General features: G+C 35.9%; 1 protein-coding gene across 27 annotated transcripts in view; it reads right to left on the minus strand.

Annotated features, from left to right (window-relative positions):
* Positions 1-20,284, minus strand: part of SSBP2 (single stranded DNA binding protein 2) — a 329,142-nt gene that overhangs the window by 215,210 nt on the left and 93,648 nt on the right. For 19 of the 27 annotated variants that reach the window (XR_013418085.1, XR_013418084.1, NM_001260682.1 and 16 more), the window contains 1 exon segment: positions 5,071-5,143. Coding sequence is in view for 11 of the 27 variants with exons in the window: in NM_001260682.1 (NP_001247611.1) it covers positions 5,071-5,143 (73 nt within the window). In the remaining 16 variants the exon portion in view is untranslated. 27 annotated transcript variants of the gene reach the window in all.

Genomic DNA, 20,284 nt, shown 5'->3' on the forward strand with positions numbered 1-20,284 from the left:
TTGTTACAAAACTCTAATTCTTAATTTCATTTGTCAAGGAGATTGAGCCTTATTCTGAGACATGAATACCATGCAAAACTTCAAGGAAGAGCAGCCATTATCTTTGTACAACAAAATGATATTACCAGAAAAAGGATAGCTTCTAATGAACCTAAAGTAACAAAAGTTAATGTAGAATTGGAAAGAAGATTCCTTAGCATTCTGTTTGTAATTATTAAATGTTGAAGAATAACAAAGATAGAGCAGAGGAAGGGCTTTGTATTGAGAATATTTCTAAATAATATTCAGTTTTTCCCCCTTGGGAGTAAAAAAAAATGAAAGGTCACATAAACTACATTTTAGACTCAGGTAGTGGTTTAAAAATCTATCATGAATCAGAGGTAACACTGAGCTAGCTGGCACAACCTAGTTAGAGAAACGTTGTTAATTCTATTGTTAGTCCATTTTTCCTTTCCATTAAGAAAAAAAATGACTGAGTTAATAATAATGTGCCCCACTCTTCTGACTGATAACAAAAGCTATCAAGAGCAGTCCAATTTCTGATAGCCCAGGACAAGGGCATTTTTAGAAAATCAAGATTGGGCAGCTGAGATACACATCTTGCTTGTTCAGATAATGCCTGGAGTTCTAGTTGGCCTTCTCGCAACTTCACCCAAAAGAACAAGCCCATACTAATGAAAGAAGTGACCCAGCACAGTAAAACCTGATTCAGAAGAACTCATTAACATCACAGTCATTCTTAGCCTCATCCATTCAGAGGGAGAACGTCAAATTTGGAAGAAGTAGTCTACTTTGCCTTGAACCAGGGTGAGAACATTGGATAACGTTATAATAATTGATAACAATTGGTGCCATTTCAATCATTTCCTTTTTATTATAATAATCAACTCAAATAAGTAGGTCTCCCTATTTTACGTTCCAATGGCACTATTTTGATTTAGGTAAAAACCTGGGGGTAGACTAGGGAGGGTTTAGGTAAGATTGTTTTTTTACTACTCAGACTAGTTAAGAAGTCATTCAAATAAGCAGCCTTAAATTTTCCACCTGATCCAAGAGAAAATCAGAGAGGAAGCAACCCTCAACAGGGTACAGAGCTCTAAAATATTATATTCTCCTTTTTTACCATCCATGGTTAGGGGGAAAGGGAACCAAGACACCAGAGTACAAACCTAATGATGTCACATATATATATATATATATATATATATATATATATATATATATATATATATATATATATATATTTATTTTTTTAACTTGAAAACCTTCAAAGGCTCCCTTTTGCCAAAGATAAAGTCCAACTTCCTGGCATGGATGCAAAGGTCTTCATGTACAGTTGCCTGTGGATTGTAATATCACCTTAGTTGAAACCCCAGGAAAACCTTTCTAGGAAAAGCTATTTCTAAGGTGGAGAGGGGAGGAGAGTTTAGGTAGAGGGAATATGCCACTGAGTAAAGCCCAGATGACAGAAGCCCTAAGGTATACAGGGAAACCCAAGCAGCTGGATACTGTGGAACGTAAAATGTGAGGGAGGAAATAGCGAACTATTGTAATTTAACCAACTGAAATTATCAAGAACCCTTAGGATGTACTCAGCAATGGCTTATCACAAATCTATCTCCAGGCTTCCATCTTTTAAGCTCAGATAATTTAAGAGAAAGGATTTTCTCTTCTTTATTTTTATTTTTAAATAACTGCACAAATAATATATGTATTCCTTGTTTAAAAGAATTCTATAACTAAGGATAAAATCCCTTTGAACCCTTTAATATCCCCACTCCCAGAAACAACTAGTCTGACATGTATATTCTTTCAGAATGTTTACTATACATTCGTAAATATGTACCCACAAAAATATATAGTATTACTTTATGTTCTACGGTTTCCAGATACATGGCATACTTCGGCTTTCTTCTTTTACTAGACAATGTTTTAGAAGTCTATCTACGTAAGTCCAAATAGATCTAACTTATTATTTTACATTATAGAAAACTTAACAGCTCAATTAATTTAGCTATTCCCCTACATTGGTTATTTAGGTGTTGACAATGCATTTTTACAGCACCATTCAGAGTTTGGCAACCTAGATAGGGAAGAATAGTTCTGAAAATCACATACACTCATCTCCAAAGTCAAGAAATAATGTGTCTTCTTGGTGATAATAGTTTGTTTTCAGTTTGACGCATCTTGTGAAAGTGAGTTAGACTAATAATTAAGAGAAATCCTCAGTTTTTGGATTCAAACTGCAGCCAGAGAAAATGAAATAACGATAAATACTTGTCAATATGTGTGAATCTCTTCTGAAATTCTAATTTTATTTCCACCAAACAGTCCTAGAAATTCTGTATATATATTTTTCACTGAGCTCAAACCCTAGGAGTCTAGTATCTAGTGATTTGCTCAATTCACATAATCCATTTGAATCTAAATACTTGAACTTCCTTGAATAAGTTAGCAACATTTTTCTTTTTTGATGAGGTTTAATAATCACTGTATCTAATATCGTACAATGTTGGTAAGAAAATATAGTTTTGGGAACCCTCGAGGATTAAGTGAATTGGGCTAGTTCAAAATGGTCCTTGATACAAGGAAGGAGATCATTGAGGAATCTTTTCATTAAGTTTCCACTGCATTAAAACAAAAATTTTAAATTTCCAGAGTACACTATAGGTTCTTTTAAAACACTGTAAGTTGACCGTGGTTAAGAATACAAAAAGACATCCTTCTTGCAATCTCAATCACTTCTTCTATAATACCAGTGTTTACAAGTTAGAAAGGTCATAGCCCTTAGTCTTCTAATTAATGATTTAATGAAACATAGATACACCAAATGTTTGTTTTGATTTGAATAAACTTTTGAAATCAAATTTTTATTATACTGCATATATTCCTTCTATAGTAAAACAACTGAGTTCTTACATGTTCTGACCAAACCTCTAAAATTCCTTATCTGCAAATAAGCCCTACCAGTTCACATATACTAGTTAATTAAAAATAAGAGCAGGGGTTGTGTGCATTTGTTTACTTCGAGTAGCAGCTGGATCTCAAGAAGGCTATACCTCAGGCAGGGAACTACTGGCAATGAGTTGTCTGTTGTGCTCTCGATGTGCTGGGGACCAAACTGGCGAGCTCACCAGAAGTAGTATGATTTCAAGCAGCACCGTCCAACAGAAATAGAAACGTGGGCCACAAATAAGAACGATATGTATAATTTAAATTTTTTTTTTTTTTTTTTGAGACGCAGTCTTGCTCTGTCGCCCAGTCTGGAGTGCAGTGGCGCTATCTCGGCTCACTGCAAGCTCCATCTCCCAGGTTCCCACCATTCTCCTGCCTCAGCCTCTCGAGTAGCTGGGACTACAGGCGCCCGCTACCACGCCTGGCTAACTTTTTGTATTTTTAATGGAGACGGGGTTTCACCGTGTTAGCCAGGATGGTGTCGATCTCCTGACCTTGTGATCCACCCATCTTGGCCTCCCAAAGTGCTGGGAGGCATGAGCCACCACGCCCAGCTAAAAATTTTTTAATTTTTAATTTTCATGGGTACATAGCAGTATATATATTTATGGGGTACATAAGGTATTTTGATACAGGCATATAATGTGTTATCCAATTTAAAACTTTTAATAGCCATATTTAAAGAAAAGTTAAAATTAATTTTAGTAATATGTTTTATTTTACCTAACATAGGCAAAATACTATCACTTCAATGTATGACCAAAATTTTAAAACTATTAATGATATTTTATATTCTTTTGTTCATACTGTCTTTAAAATACTGTACTTCACACATATAGCACTTCTTAATTGGATCACATTTCAAGTGCTCAAAAATCTATATATGGCTAGTGTTTACCATATTGGACAGCACAGATATAGAGGAAAAACCAAAAACATTGGGATTAACATAGACCTAAGTCTGAATTCTAGTTCCATAACTCACTAAGCTTTGTGACCATTAGCCAGTTATAAAAACACTCTGAGCCTTGCTGTCCTCATCAGTAAAACAGAAATAATATTACCTGCTTTGCAAATTTCTTATAAGAATTAGAGATAATATATGTAAAATACCTTGGCACATTGTATGCCTGGCACATAACAGAGCTCAATAAAATCCTCATCATCCTCATACACATAGGAGACAAATAAGCATCACTGTAAGAAAGGTCAAATTCCAGTCAACCTAGGTGCCTATCAGTGGTGGATTAGATGAAGATGGGGTACATATACACCATGGAATAATACACAGCCTAAAAAAGAATGAAATCATATCTTTTAGGCAAGATGGATCAAGCTGGAGGCCATAATACTAAACAAATTAACACAGGAACAGAAAACCAAATACTGCACATTCTCACTTACAAGTGGGAGCTAAACACTGAGCACACATGGACATAAACAGGGGAACACTAGACACTATAGACTACTAGAGGTGAGAGGGAGGGAGGGGAGCATGAATGGAAAAACAACCTATTGGCTGCTATGCTTACTACCTGGTGACAGTATCTATACCCTAAACCTCGGCATCACGTAACATGCCCATGTAACAAACCTGCACATGTACCTCCTTATCTAAAATAAAAGTTGAAATTTAAAAAAAAGAAAGAAAGTGAAGGTGGAGAAGAGAAAGGGAAGAACTTGAAATAAGGTTATCAAAATGTTTTCTAACTAAAATCAATCAGCGGTCATCCATACAAAATAAAAACAAAATCCACATTTTCCAAAATTACTATATTGTTAGAATGAGAGATATGGTGGAGGGCTTATAACTCACAAATTTTTTAGAGCAAATTTTTAAAATTTGCTTTCTTGATTATTGTTGCCATACTAATATTACTTTCCATTTCTAAAAGGAGAAAACGGCTGGAAAGGTGACTAGAAAATCGAGTGGCACAGAAGTGGCATGGGGATAAAAATGCTTATACATAATCTATAAAAACTATACTATGTATACTGATAACTAAGAATTCACTATATAATACATAACAAACTTTCTTCAAATAATCGTTATAGTATGTTTTCCATTCATTTATATAAGATCAAAATGCAATACAGAAAATCTATAAAACATACCTCTGATAAAAATGTTTGAGCTGATTTCTGAGCTCCTACATGGAGCAGATATTCATATACGTAGAGTGCTAACCTGGAAAACAAATAAAACATTTATTGAGAAGAAGAATATTAAAATTCATTCTTTAAATAATGCACATCTTTCCATTGCTGAAATATCTTACACACTAACAGTGACCAAAAATAAACCCTTCCTATGCTATTTCAATAGGAATTATTAATAACACATGTATGTTCAGAAAGAACTTAAAGTAATTAAAAGTAGCACATGAAGAAAAAGACAAATGTATTTTTTCTTGGCAAGAAATATATAGAGATTTTTTTCTTGAATCATCTCACTTATCATAAGCTCATTCCCACTGCTATATCTACTATTAATAATCTCTAAATTCCATTTGAAGGCATAATAACCTTTCATTAGTAAAAGAAATGAATTAAGTTAGTGAACTTTCCCAACACTTTATGTCCTTCAATCTTTTTGGTGAATGTTAATGTAAACTCTAGCTGTTTGTAGAAACATATGCCAAAACTGTGTTGAATATCCATTTTAATATTTGCTCAGCAACTTCTCCTTATTCTTTAGATTTGATTGTTAAACCAATAATACTTTAGTTTACAAGGCATTCAGATTCACAGCAAACTACAGCATTATGTAAACTTTAAAGATATCAGATCATATTAAGCATATGGGAGCTTACAGTTTAAAGGTTAACAAAATTATGTATAAATTTATCACTCAAATATAGAATATTGAATGCGTTGTATACACAAACTACTCTCATTATCTTGTGGATTCAGAATTTTCAAGCTACACCATGTGGCTCAATTTCAGTTGAGCTGTTAACAAAATATTATTCATAAACCCAAATTAGTCTGAGGCAGTATTTTTAATGATATCTTGGCCCAATGCCCAGATAGCTCACAACAGTTCAGTTTCTGCTACACTATATTTACCAATATTGAACCAGGTTTACAGTAAACAATACAATGTAACAATAACCACAATTCTGTGGTTATAGTTGTACCACTTGTCTTGCCAAGCAGATTTTCGACTTTTAAAGATTGATGGCATTTACAAAAATGAGTATTTTCTTTATTTTCATGAAAACATATAATGCATCTGTCATGAAAAGAGAAAGCTTGTACACATTCAGTTGCTCTGTCCATTTAATTCTTTCCCCATTCCAAAATTGCCAAATATTGTAGCTACTAAGCACCTTGAGAGAGTAGACCTATTAAAGTTACTCATAGAAAGTAAGTTATTGACTGTGAGGATGAATGTAATTTAGAAACATCTCCTAACATATTCAAATTGAATGATACGTCCTACATCAGTGCTTCTCAACTGCTTTTCCTACCCTAACGCAATAAGCTATATAGCATGCTCCCTTCAGTAGCAGTATCTCCCTGTGGAAGTGTGGCTTATCACCCAAAGTATATCATAAGGGATACGGGAAATTGGAATATTCCTGTAGTTTCAAACAAACAATCCTGCTGGTGATTCTTATCAAATATTCTTCAAACACATACCCCATACCTTTCTCCCCCCACTAGTGACTCTCAACTCTACCGCATGATTCAGTGCCCATGATGGCAAATTGTACCTTGGAAAAGGATAATATTTGTAAAATCTTCTTGGATAGGCTGTGGAACCTCAAAATTGCCTGCCAGTGGCAGTCCTGCCCCACTGCCTGAAAAAAAACAGACTCAGGTAATTCCATGCGGCTTGTAAAACCTTGGGCCTAGAGCCAAACCAATGGTTAGCATAGGAAAGAAATCCCCACCTAAGTAAAAGGCTGAACAATAAAGCTGGTCCACCAAGCTTGGGGAATTTGAAAGTGAGAGGCAGAGAGTGAATAAAGCAGGGGCACCATGTTATGGTGAGAACCTGTTATGGAGAGAACAGACCTCAGAACAGTCAAGGCTGTGTCCTTTCAGTAAACCCCATTCTTTAAGTTAAGTGAGTTACCTCCTTGTAACATCTTCTTTTTCGTATTAATGGGGATAATACAGTTCTTCTAAGTTTTCTTTAGTACCTAAGAAACAAAAAGCTTACCTCTTTACAAGTAAAATCAAAAGTGATAGTCCCCACTGTCTCCCTCTGTAAATCTAAAATAGTGATTCTAAAAAATGTATTAGAAGGGACTGAGAATAATTGGAGGTAAGGGTTTCAACTGGAGATTCTGAAGTATCTTCCAAGGGTGTGAGCCCATCCTACTACTATTAAAATCTGCTGTGGCAGCTCATTGTTACCAACAGGGTGATGAAGTAGGATGGGGCTGAGAAAACCTATCTATAACGCTACCTCATATATTCATGTTCTGCAGTCTCCTTTGAACAAAATTAATGGTTCTCAGGCCATAAGAATCTATGCTCCAAAAAGGGTGTCAGGGAGCAATGCATGGGTGAACAACTAATTAAGTCTACTGCCATGATGACTCCATAATACATGATCAGCAATCTCTAATTTTTTTTTTTTTTAATTTTCATAGGTTTTTTGGGAACGGGTGGTGTTTGGTTACATGAGTAAGTTCTTTAGTGGTAATTTGTGAGATTCTGGTGCACCCATCACCCAAGCAGTATACACTGTACCTAATTTGTAGTCTTTTATCGCTCACCCTTCTCCCACCCTTTCCCACAAGTCCCCAAAGTTCATTGTATCATTCTTTTTTTAAATTTATTTATTATACTTTAAGTTCTGGGATACATGTGCAGAATTCTCAGGTTTGTTACATAGGTATGTATACACGTGCCATGGTGCTTTGCTGCACTCATCAACCCCTCATCTACATTAGGTATTTCTCCTAATGCTATCCCTCCCCTACTGCCTCACCCACCGACAGGTCCCAGTGTGTGATGTTCCCCTCCCTGTGTCCATGTGTTCTCATTGTTCAACTCACACTTATGACTGAGAACATGCAGTGTGTTAGTTTGCTGAGAATGATGGCTTCCAGCTTCATCCATGTCACTGCAAAGGACATGAACTCATCCTTTTTTGTGGCTGCATAGAATGCCATGGGGGTATATGTGCCATATTTTCTTTATCCAGTCTATCATTAATGGGCATTTGAGTTGGTTCCAAGTCTTTGCTTTTGTGAATAGTGCTGCAATAAACATACGTGTGCATGTGTCTTTTTAGTAGAATGATTCATAATCCTTTGGGTATATACTCAGTAATGGGATTGCTGGGTCAAATGGTGTTTCTAGTTCCAGATTCTCGAGGAATTGCCACACTGTCTTCCACAATGGTTGAACTAATTTACACTCCCATCAACAGTGTAAAAGCATTCCTATTTCTCCACATCCTCTCCAGCATCTGTTGTTTCCTGACTTTTTAATGATTGCCATTCCAACTGGCATCAGATGGTATCTCATTGTGGTTTTGATTTGCATTCCTCTAATGAGCAGTGACAATGAGCTTTTTTTCATGTTTGTTGGCTGCATAAATGTCTTCTTTTGAGAAGTAACTCTTCATATCCTGGACCCACTTTTTGATGGAGTTTTTTTTTTCTTGTAAATTTGTTTAAGTTCCTTGTAGATTCTGTATATTAGCCCTTTGTCAGATGGATAGAAACAATCTCCAATATTTTAATTATCACCTCTGTGTATAGGATTTTCCAAACCTATCTCTGTAGTGCTATCCTCTGTCCCAAGCTCCAAACCTGCTTCTCCAAACTAAACTACTGTTTTAAGTTTGGTGTTTTTTGTTTTGTTTTTTTTGAGACGGGGTCTTGCTCTATCATTCTGGCTGGAGTGCAGTGGTGCTATCAGAGCCATCATCCTGCCTGCCTCAGCCTCCCGAGTAGCTCAGACTACAGGCACACACCACCACATCTGACTAATTTTTAATGTTTTTTGGTAAAGACAGGGTCTTGCTATTTTGCCAAGGCTAGTCCCGAACTCCTGAACTCAACAGATCCTCCTGCCTAGGCTTCCCAAAGTACTGGGATTACAGGCATGAGCGACTGGACCTGGCCAAGTTTGTTTCTAAAAATATGTTTCTCTCTTAAATTGACCATATCCAAAGTTAAATTCACCTTCTCCATCTGTTTTCATAGTACCCGTGCTCACCTTGATTGGAACACAATTTCTCTGAATGTCAGTTTTTTCATGTGTCAAATAGGAAGAATAATACTTTGCTTGTATTGTCAAAAGGATTAGAAAGCACAGTAAGTAATAACAATTGTTATAATTTTGGCCAATTACCAAATCATCAATTGGATTCTAAGGCACTATCTCTCCCACATTTGCCACTCCTTTCTTTCCTCCTTCCTGCTCTGGAGGAACCACCGGGAGCCACAGCAAGAGCAGGAGCTATAATATTTGCTGTAGCTTCAGATTATGTATTACCCATTAGCTCCCCACAAAAGGACACTGATCCACCAGAAATAAGAATGTCCAGAAAGTTCTGGGGGGAAAGCCCTGTAATAAAAGATACTGTTTGAACACAAATGATTCCGGCAGAGGGGAGTGACATTGTCCATCCATGCAGGTAAATCACAGCTTGGTGCCATGTCTAGTAATGTGAGATCACCAAACATAAGAAAGCAACATTATGAGCAGGGCATAGTGGCTCATGCCTGGGAGTAATCCCAAGAAGTGGAAGGCTGAGGCAGGAGGATAGCTTGAGCCCTGGAGTTTTAGACCAGCCTGGGCAACACATAAAAACTCTATCTCCAAAAAATATATATATTTATATATATTTTTAAAATTAGCCTGTATGGCTCACACCTGCAGTCCCATTGATTTGGGAGGCTGAGGCAGGATGATCACCTGAGCGCAGGAGTTCAAGGCTGCAGTGAGCTATGATCGCATCATTGTCCTCCAGTATGAACAACAAAGTCAGATCTTATGTCAAGAAAGAAAGGAAGAAAGGAAAGAAGAAAGAAAGAAAGAAAAGGAGAGAGAGAGAGAGAGAGAGAAAGAAAGGAAGGAAAGAAAGAAAGGAAAGAAAAGAAGAAAAAGGAAGAAAGAAAGAAAGAGAAGGAAAGGAAGGAAAGGAAGGAAGAAAGAAAAGAAAAGAAAAAGGCAACATTTTATTTGGATTACTCAACAGTGAAAATTTAAAGATAAATATTGAATATACAAATATTTGAACAGTAATACTTTTTAATTAACATTTTCCTTTTTATGATCGTTAAGAAATTTAAGTACTTTATTAAAATACAGAGTGGCTATTTAGCATAGTAGCTAATGTGATCTAAATACATAGAAACAAATTAACAAATACAGTAAGAGTCAGCTGCAAAAAGTAGAACCAGTCTTTCTTTAAAAAACATTGATTAATGAAAAAGCCTATCAATGATTCATGGATCATATATCTTCAAATTATCTTCATTTCATTCTAATTTTAAACTGATTATCAATGACCAAGTTATCAAAATGATGACCAACAATTCTAGAGAGGGAGCCGAAGCAGGAAATACAAAATATATCTGGCACAGCTCAGCACCTTCTTTACTCCTTGGTCACTACAGGCGCCTAAACTTTAAAAATAAGAACAGAGGTAGAGATTAAGATAAGAACACAGAGAAGAGCCAAAGCGTGAGATCATTAGATAACACCTACACATGTGATGGACACTAGACTCACTGTCCCTCAACTACACACACGTGTACTCACAACTGCAGTGGGAGGCAGACCGGAAACATCAACCAACAGTGATAAAATTCCATAATTGGAATTGTATCGGTCTCCAGTTCTGACAGTCAAATCTCCTTCAACTAGGCTTCATGAATTCAATATCTATAGTAATTTGGATTAGAACAGGTCTTCGGTTTAATCTTCTAAAGTATTTTTTAAGAGTGGGAGGACCTCACTTACTCTTTATTTTGCACATGATTCTAATAAAGGGGTTTTTTTGATTTAAAAATTATACAATTAGAAGGAAATTAAAGATACATAATTTTTTTTTTTTTTTTTGAGATGGAGTCTTGCTCTGTTGCCAGGCTATGCCAAGAGTGCAGTGGCGTGATCTTGGCTCACTGCAATCTCTGCCTCCCAGGTTCAAGTGATTCTCCTGCCTCAGCCTCCCGAATAGCTGGGACTACAGGTGCCACCACGCCCAGCTAATTTTTGTATTTTTAGTAGAGACAGGGTTTCACCATGTTGGCCAGGATGGTCTCAATCTCTTGACCTTGTGATCCGCCCACCTCAGCCTCCCAAAGTGCTAGGATTACAGGGGTGAGCCATCACGCCCAGCCAGATATATAAAAATTAAAAAATAGATAAAAGTGTTCAACTGTTGACTGTCCCTACAAAAATTAAATAAAATTAAAAAGCAATAAAGGACTGAGAAAACAGGATCTGTAATCCTATTTTCTTTATACATTAAACATATTAGCCTTGACATAACATATAGCCTTATGTCAAGGTTAATATGTTTAATATATAAAGAGGTTTTGGGGAACAGGCAGTGTTTGGTTACATGAGTAAGTTCTTTAGTGGTGATTTGTGAGATTTGTGACATAACATCTAGCCTTATGTCAGGCTAATATGTTTAATATATAAAGAGCACAAATAAAATGACATGTCAGAATATGAAGACCTATGAAGATCTTAGTTTTTAAATAATGAGCAAGGTAAGAAAATGAAAATTCAAATAAGAAGAATGGTTACACATGGCCAGTAACTCCAAAAAAAACTGTTCAACCCCTAATCATAAAAAGTATTTCAAAATTTCACTAATGAATGTAGCAAAGACTTTAAAAACATTAAAGCATTCAATGCCTATAAGGGTGAAATGTGGAAGTGTAAATGGTGCAACTTTTCAGAAAAATACCATGGCAAAATGAAAAAGTCATAAGTCTTTTTCTTTTTAAGTGCAGAACAGTTTGTATAGTATGCTCTCATCTGTATCACAGAAATATTCTCTGTATATACAAGCACTGGAACAAGTCGCTCCCATGCTTCCCACGCTCATGGAATCATCTGAGTTCAAACAGTGTCTTTTATTGCAGGACTTTTTTCCTAGAGACTGGGGGCCTGGAATAAGAGGGAGACTTTTCTAACCGCATAACTTTTCTTCTGTTGATTACTTCCCCTGAGCTTATATTTCCTATTTTGAAAGAAATAAATAAGCAATAAAAAATTAAATATTAAACCTTTACATCCTTTTATTTTCCAGTAATCTTTATTCTAAAATACTACAATAAGGATTCAGAAAGCCAAACAATTTATAATGATGCCTGGGGCAAAATTATAGCAGTGAAAAACTGGCAATCTAAATATCTGAGAAAAAATAAATCATTAGATTATGATATATACATGTGATGGGGAAATATATTTTTGCTAAATGTTTAATGATATTAAGAAATGCTCATAATTCATTGTTAAAATTTAAAACTCCCAAATACATACAATGTATGTAGAAAAAGCGTAGAAGGAAGTAAGAGTCACGGCTACTGGCAGAAACAATAAAAATAAGAAGTAACAGATGAAGTCCAACTAGTATGAATGGGGCAAAAAAACTAAGTAAAGCAGTGAAACTAGTATGGCCAACTTGGAGTTGGGCCAAATATCCCTGTGCCTCCCTCAGAAGGCCTGAGGGCAACTCTTATTATAGTACTGTCCTCTAATCAACCATCATAATGGTAGCTTTATGTCTCCAGTAAAAGATTAAACTTTGTGGCACTCTAAACAAATATCGAAGGTATTCAGCTATATAAAAATATTAAATCTCTGGTTTATTTTCTGCAAATTATTTTCCCAATTAATTCTGACTTAATTTTAGTCAGGTTTTTTGGAGGGAAGGAGGATTTAGCTATTTAAAATAAAATTTTGACAACAGAACAAAAACTTTATTTTTGAATTTGATAAATAAAAATTGTATAAAGTTTTGTCATATAAATATTCGTAATATACAACATGATGTCTTGATACATTTATATATTGTGGAATGACTAAATCAAGCTAATTAACATATCCATTGCCTCAAATATTTATCTTTTCTGTGTGTGGTGAGAACACTTAAAATCTACTCTCTCAGCAACTTTCAAATATACAAAACATTGTTATTAATAATAACTACAGTCACCACATTACCACATTGTACAATAGATCTCTTGAATGTATTCTTAATATCTAGCTGAACTTTTGTTATTTTAGACACACATCTCCCAAATCCTCCCTACTGCCTGCCGATGACCACCATTCTATGCTGCTTCTATAGGTTCAATGTTTTTAGATTCCATACAATCGAGCCTCCTTATCTGTGGGTTCCACATGGTTGGATTCAACCAATCTGGGATCAAAAATACAAGCATCCCCCAGTATCCACAGGGATTGACTCCAATACCCTCACAGATACCAAAATCCACAGATGCTCAAGTCCCTGATACAAAATGGCATAGTGTCTACATATATCCTATACATATTCTTCTGTACATGTTAAATTATCTCTAGATTACTCTAATACCCAGTACAATGTAAATGCTAAATAGTTATACTTTATTTTTTATGTTGTGCTATTTTTTATTGTTGTATGATTTTTTCCAAATATTTTTTATCCTTGAATGCAGAACCCACAGATACTAAGGGCTGACTGTATAAGTGAGATTATACAGTATTTGTCTTTCTCTGCCTCACTCATTTCACTTAACATAATGTCCTCCAGGTTCATCTATGTTGTCAAAATGACAGGATTTCCCTAATGAACATTGATGCGAAAATCCTCAATAAAATACTGGCAAACTGAATCCAGCAGCACATCAAAAATCTTATCCACCACGATCAAGTCGGCTTCATCACTGTTATGCAAGGCTGGTTCAATAAACGCAAATCAATAAACGTAATCCATCACATAAACAGAACCAATGACAAAGCCACACAATTATCTCAATAGATGCAGAAAAGGCCTTCGATAAAATTCAACATCTCCTCATGTTAAAAACTCTCAATAAACTAGGTATTGATGGAACATATTTCAAAATAATAAGAATGATTTATGACAAACCCATAGCCAATATCTCATTGAATGGGCAAAAGCTGGAGGCATACCCTTTGAAAATTGGCACAAGACAAGGACGCCCTCTCTCACCACTCCTATCCAACATGTTATTGGACGTTCTGGCCAGGGCAATCAGGCAAGAGAAAGAAATAAAGGGTATTTAAATAGGAAGACAGGAAGTTAAATTGTCTCTGTTTGCAGATGACATGACTCTATATTTAGAAAACTCCACTGTCTCAGCCCAAAAAATCCTTAAGCTGATAAGTAACTTCAGCAAAGTCTCAGGATACAAAATCAATGTGCAAACATCACAAGCATTCTTATACACCAACAAAAGTCAAATAGAGAGCCAAATCATGAATGAACTTCCATTCACAATTGCTACAAAGAGAATAAAATACCTAGGAATACAACTTACAAGGGATGTGAAGGATCTCTTCAAGGAGAACTACAAACCACTATTCAAGGAAATAAGAGAGGACACAAACAATGGAAAAACATTCCATGCTTATGGCTAGGAAGAATCATTATCATGAAAACAGCAATACTGCCCTAAGTAATGTATAGATTCAATGTTATTCCGATCAAGCTACCATTGACTTTCTTCACAGAACTAGAAAAAAACTACTTTAAATTTTATAAGGAACCAAAAAAGAGCCTGTATAACCAAGACAATCCTAAGCAAAAAGAACAAAGCTGGAGGCATCATGCTACCTGACTTCAAACTATACTATAAGGCTACAGTAACCAAAACAGCATGGTACTGGTAGCAAAACAGATATATAGACCAATGGAACAGAACAGAGACCTCAGAAATAACATCACACATCTACAACCATCTGATCTTTGACAAACCTGACAAAAACAAGAAATGGGGAAAGGATTCCCTATTTAATAAATGGTGCTGGGAAAACTGGCTAGCCATATGTAGAAATCTGAAACTGGACCCCTTCCTTACACCTTACACAAAAATTAACTCAAGATGGATTAAATACTTAAATGTAACACCCCAAACCATAAAAACACTAGAAGAAAACCTAGGCAATACCATTCAGGACACAGGCATAGACAAAGACTTCATGACTAAAACACCAAAAGCAATGGCAACAAAAGCCAAAATAGACAAATGGGATCTAATTAAACTAAAGAGCTTCTGCACAGCAAAAGAAACTAGCATCAGAGTGAACAGGCAACCTACAGAAAAGGAGAAAATTTTTGCAATCTACCCATCTGAAAAACGTCTACCAGAATCTACAAGAAACTTAAACAAATTTACAAGGAAAAAACCAAACAACCCCATCAAAATGTGGGCAAAGTATATGAACAGACCCTTCTCAAAGAAGACATTTATGTGGTCAACAAACATATGAGAAAAAGCTCATCATCACTGATCATTATAGAAATGCAAATCACTACAATGATATACCATTTCACACCAGTCAGAATGGCAATTATTAAAACATCAGGAAACAATAGATGCTGGCAAGGCTGTGGAGAAACAGGAATGCTTTTACGCTGTTGATGGGAATGTAAATTAGTTCAACCATTGTGGAAGACAATGTGGCAATTCCTCAAGGACCTAGAACCAGAAATACCATTTGACCCAGCAATCCCATTACTGGGTATATACCCAAATAATTATAAATCATTCTACTATAAAGACATATGCACATGTATGTTTATTGCAACACTATTTACAATAGCAAAGACTTGGAACCAACCCAAATGACCATCAATGGGTCAAGAAAATGTGGCACATATACACCACGGAATACTATGCAGTCATAAAAAAGAATGAATTCATGTTCTCTGTAGGGACATGGATGAAGCTGGAAGCCATCATTCTCAGCAAACACACACAGGAAAAGAAAACCAAATACCGCATGTTCTCAGTCATGAGAGGGAGCTGAACAATGAGAACACATGGACATAGGGAGGGGAACAACATAAACCAGAGCCTGTTGAGGGCTAGGGCACCAGGGGAGGGAGAGCATTAGGACAAATACCTAATGAACGTGGGGCTTAAAACCTAGATGACAGGTTGATAGGTGCAGCAAACCACAGTGGCACATGTATACTACGTAACAAATCAGCACATTCTGCACATGTATCCTGTAACTTAAAGTAAAATTTTAAAAAATTGTTTTTTAAATGACAGGATTTCCTTCCTGTTAAAGGTTGAATAGTATTCAATTGTGTATATATAGTCTATTTTCCTTCATCTGTTGATGGACACTAAGGTTGATTCCATATCTTGTCTATTGTGATTAATGTGGCAATGAATACGGGAATGCAGATATCTCTTTGACATACTGATTTTATTCCCTGTGGATATATAGAGTGGGATGGTGAGATCATATGGTAGTTCTATGCTTAATTTTTTGAGAAACCTCCATACTGTTTTCCATCATGGCTGTACTAATTTATATTCCCACCAACAGTGTACAATGGTTCCCTTTCATCCACATCCTCAACAACACTTATCTCTCTTTTTTTTTTATTATAGCCATTCTAACAGGTGTCAAGTGATACTTCATTTTGGTTTTAATTTGCATTTCCCTGATAATTAGCGACACTGAGCATTTTTTCATATACTTGTTGGCCATTGGTATGTTTTGAGAAATTTCTATTCGTGTCCTTTGCCCACTTGGTAACTGGGTTATTTGTTTTCTTGCTATTGAGTTGTCTGAGTTCCTTTATATATTTTGGATATTAACCCCTTATCAGAGGTTTGGTTTGTAAGTATTTTCCCCCATTCCCTAGGTTGTCTCTTCACTCTGGGATTATTTCTTTTGCAGAAGCTTTTTAGTTTGATATTATCCAATTTACCTACTTTTGACTTTGTTGGCTATGCTTTTGGGGTCATATCCGTGAAATTATTGCTAAAAGCAATGTCATGAAGCTTTTCACCTATGTTTTCTTCTAGTAGCTCTATGGTTTCAAGTCTTATGTTTAAGTCTTCAGTCTATTTTGAGTTTGATTTTTGTCTGTGGTATGAGATGACGGTCTAATTTCATTCTGCATGCAAATACAATACAGAACTTAGATATATTCATTCAAAAAGCACTTAAGTAATTTCTCTGTGCCTAATACATGAATTTTAAAATCTGAGAAAACGTCATTGCCATACCAACAAATAAAATTATTTCCAACTGGCCAGGTACGGTAGCTCATGCCTCTAATCCCAACCCTTTGGGAGGCCGAAGTGGGTCAATCACCTGAGGTCAGGAGTTTGAGACCAGCCTGACCAACATGGTGAAACCCTGTATCAACTAAAAAAACAAAAAAGTAGCCGGGCGTGGTGGCAGACGCCTGTAATCCCAGCTGCTTGGGAGGCTGAGGCAGAAGAATTACTTGAACCTGGGAGGCAGAGGTTGCAATGAGCTGAGATAGGGCCACCACACTCCAGCTTGGGCAACAAGAGCAAAACTCTGCCTCAAAACCAACAACAAAAAAATTATTTCCAATTTACCTTATGAAAATTACAACTTCTGCCCCGGTGCAGTGGCTCACACCTGTAATCCCAACACTTTGGGAGGCTGAGGTAGGTGAATCACAAGGTCAGGAGTTCAAGACCAGCCTGGCCAATATGGTGAAACCCCGTCTCTACTAAAAATACAAAAATTAGCTGGGCATGGTGGTAGACGCCTGTAATCTCAGCTACTCAGAAGGCTGAGGCAGAGAACTGCTTGAACCCAGGAGGCGGAGGTTACAGTAAGCCAAGATCGAGCCACTGCACTCCAGTCTGGGCAACAGAGCAAGACTCAATCTCAAAAACAAAAACAAAACAAAAAAAAAAGAAAATTATAACTTTTAAGAAAGAAACCTGAATTCTTTCCATTCATATGAACAAAATCCATTACATGCTTGCCAGTAGGTATCATCTAACAGTACTAGGACAGATGAACTATTTAATTACGTATCTACAACACAGACTGTTACTTAAGTGTCTAATTACAGATTCTGAACCATTCTTGTAAACGAATGAATGTACAGTCTGGGAAAGGAGTAAAGATCTTACTTCACTCAATTCTTTCTATGGTCTAGTTATCTAATTTGAGGTTAAATACAATGCTCTAAAATTTAGAATTGGTAGAAAATAAGAAAGATAGGCAAGATATTAAAGGTAAGTTTTCTAAGACAGTATGGTTGATTCGCAAACAAGTTTACCAAGAAACACATAAATAAAAGGTAAATACTGCCTTTTAATTACCTGTTAGCTTACAGCTAATTCCTAACTCTCTACATATATACATGTCTGTATGTATGTATATATGTATAATACAACTATATATAACAAATCATTATTTAACAGAAGTCAGCTAATAAAATGACCTAATTTTTAAATCCCAATTTATAGAACAGTTAAAGTAGATATGACTTTGTATCATAGAAAGGATTTTTCAACTTTATGAACAGGATTCATCAAGTGTTTCCTTTACATTATATGTGTTGGTTATAAAATCGTATGATTTAATGTCCACAAAACTTTTCAGATAATGTACTATATATAATGTGTGCCAGTTGTAGACAACATTTGATTATGCCTCACAATATCAAGGTGCACAGAGTTATGAACTATGCATAAATATCATTAGATAAGTGCCTATACAATGAGAAGTCCAACTACCAATAAATGGCTACATCTGTCAACCTGACCATAATATCCTATATCTACTTTTCTACTTAGGTCTGTCTACTACCTGTTAAAGAACCTGTCTTCTGCAACCTATCCTTTTAATATTCAAAAAAAATGTAAGGTTGAAACTGAAAAGTAGCCATTTAATATTGGAAAACATCCAACTTTAGCAATGACAAATGATTTTGTTGGTATTTTGCCATTTTCTAACATTTAGCAAGTAAAAAGATTCAAATAAAAATAAGGCATGCAAATTAATGCATCCCCATTTGTAATTTTAAAATTCTTTGAGTTAATTCACTATATGTGCAAAAAATGGCTCTTCCTAGTTTCTCTTGAAATTAAACTACTATAATATACATTTTCTGTCTTGTTTATCTCTGCATATACTTTTTAAATTTTAACTTTAGTTTTTTTGTTTTTTGTTTTTGTTTTTGTTGAGACAGAATCTCACTCTGTTGCCCAGGCTGGAGTGCAGCAGCAGCATCTTTGCCCACTGCAACCTCTGCCTCCTGGTTTCCAGTGATTCTCATGCTTCAGCCTCCCGAGTAGCTGGGACTACAGGCATATGCCACCATGCCTGGCTAATTTTTCTGTATTTTTGTATTTTTAATAGAGATGGGGTTTCACCATGTTGGCCAGGCTGGTCTTGAACTCCTGCCTTAGCCTCCCAAAGTGCTGGGATTACAGGCGTGAGCCACCGCACCCTTTTTGGTCTTGTTAATCTCTGTATCTTCAGCTCCTAAAATAGTAGGTAACTAGTAAATATTTTTGAATGCATTAATGACTCTCTCAGACCACACATAAGGCATTTGTAGAATCTTTTGGTTTCTTCTATTCAAGGCATTCAAGGAGAAAGTTTAAGATCTCCCCTTAGATACCTATCTTAGCACAGCATCCTCTCAGTATCCTTATGATTCAGCCTGTCAACTAAGTACCATACTGTTTGACAACATGAAAGTTACTAAACAATTCCTTCACACTGATTTCTAATTTCTATACACAAAGAGGAATTTTTTAGAAAGAAATAAATTGGTTTGTTTAATTGTGGGTGACAGATTTTTGGTGGTTTGTTTGTTGTTATTTTACTAAAAAGATCCTCAAAAGCATCTTTCCTCCTTATTTCCTTTTAAAAGGAAATAAAGGAAGTCTGTCAAAGATCAGATACTTGTAGCAGTCTTATTTCAGGATTCTCTGTTCTGTTCCACTGGTTTATGTGTCTCTTTTGTACCAGTGCCATGCTGTTTTGGTCACTGTAGCCTTGTAGTATAGTTTGATGCCAAGTAGCTTGATGGCTCCAGCTTTGTTTTTTGCTTAGGATTGCCATGACTATTTGTGCTCTTTTTTTATTCCACATGAATTTTAAAATAGTTTTCTCTAGTTCTGTAAAGAATGTCAGTAAAATTGCTTTGGGCAGTATGGCCATTTTAATGATACTGATTCTTTCTATCCACGAGCATAGAATGTTGTTCCACTTGTTTTTGTCATCTCTGACTTCTTTGAGCACTGGTTTGTAGTTTTCCGTGTAAGCAAGGTTAGAGAATAAATAATAAAAGGAAGGTAGAGGGCTATGCAAGGGGTATTTTAGAAAGAATGGTCTAGCTGCTGCCACACAGCACTGATGGATG

This window comes from Macaca mulatta, chromosome 6 (genome assembly GCF_049350105.2).
Source record: "Macaca mulatta isolate MMU2019108-1 chromosome 6, T2T-MMU8v2.0, whole genome shotgun sequence".
Lineage (NCBI taxonomy): Eukaryota > Metazoa > Chordata > Mammalia > Primates > Cercopithecidae > Macaca > Macaca mulatta.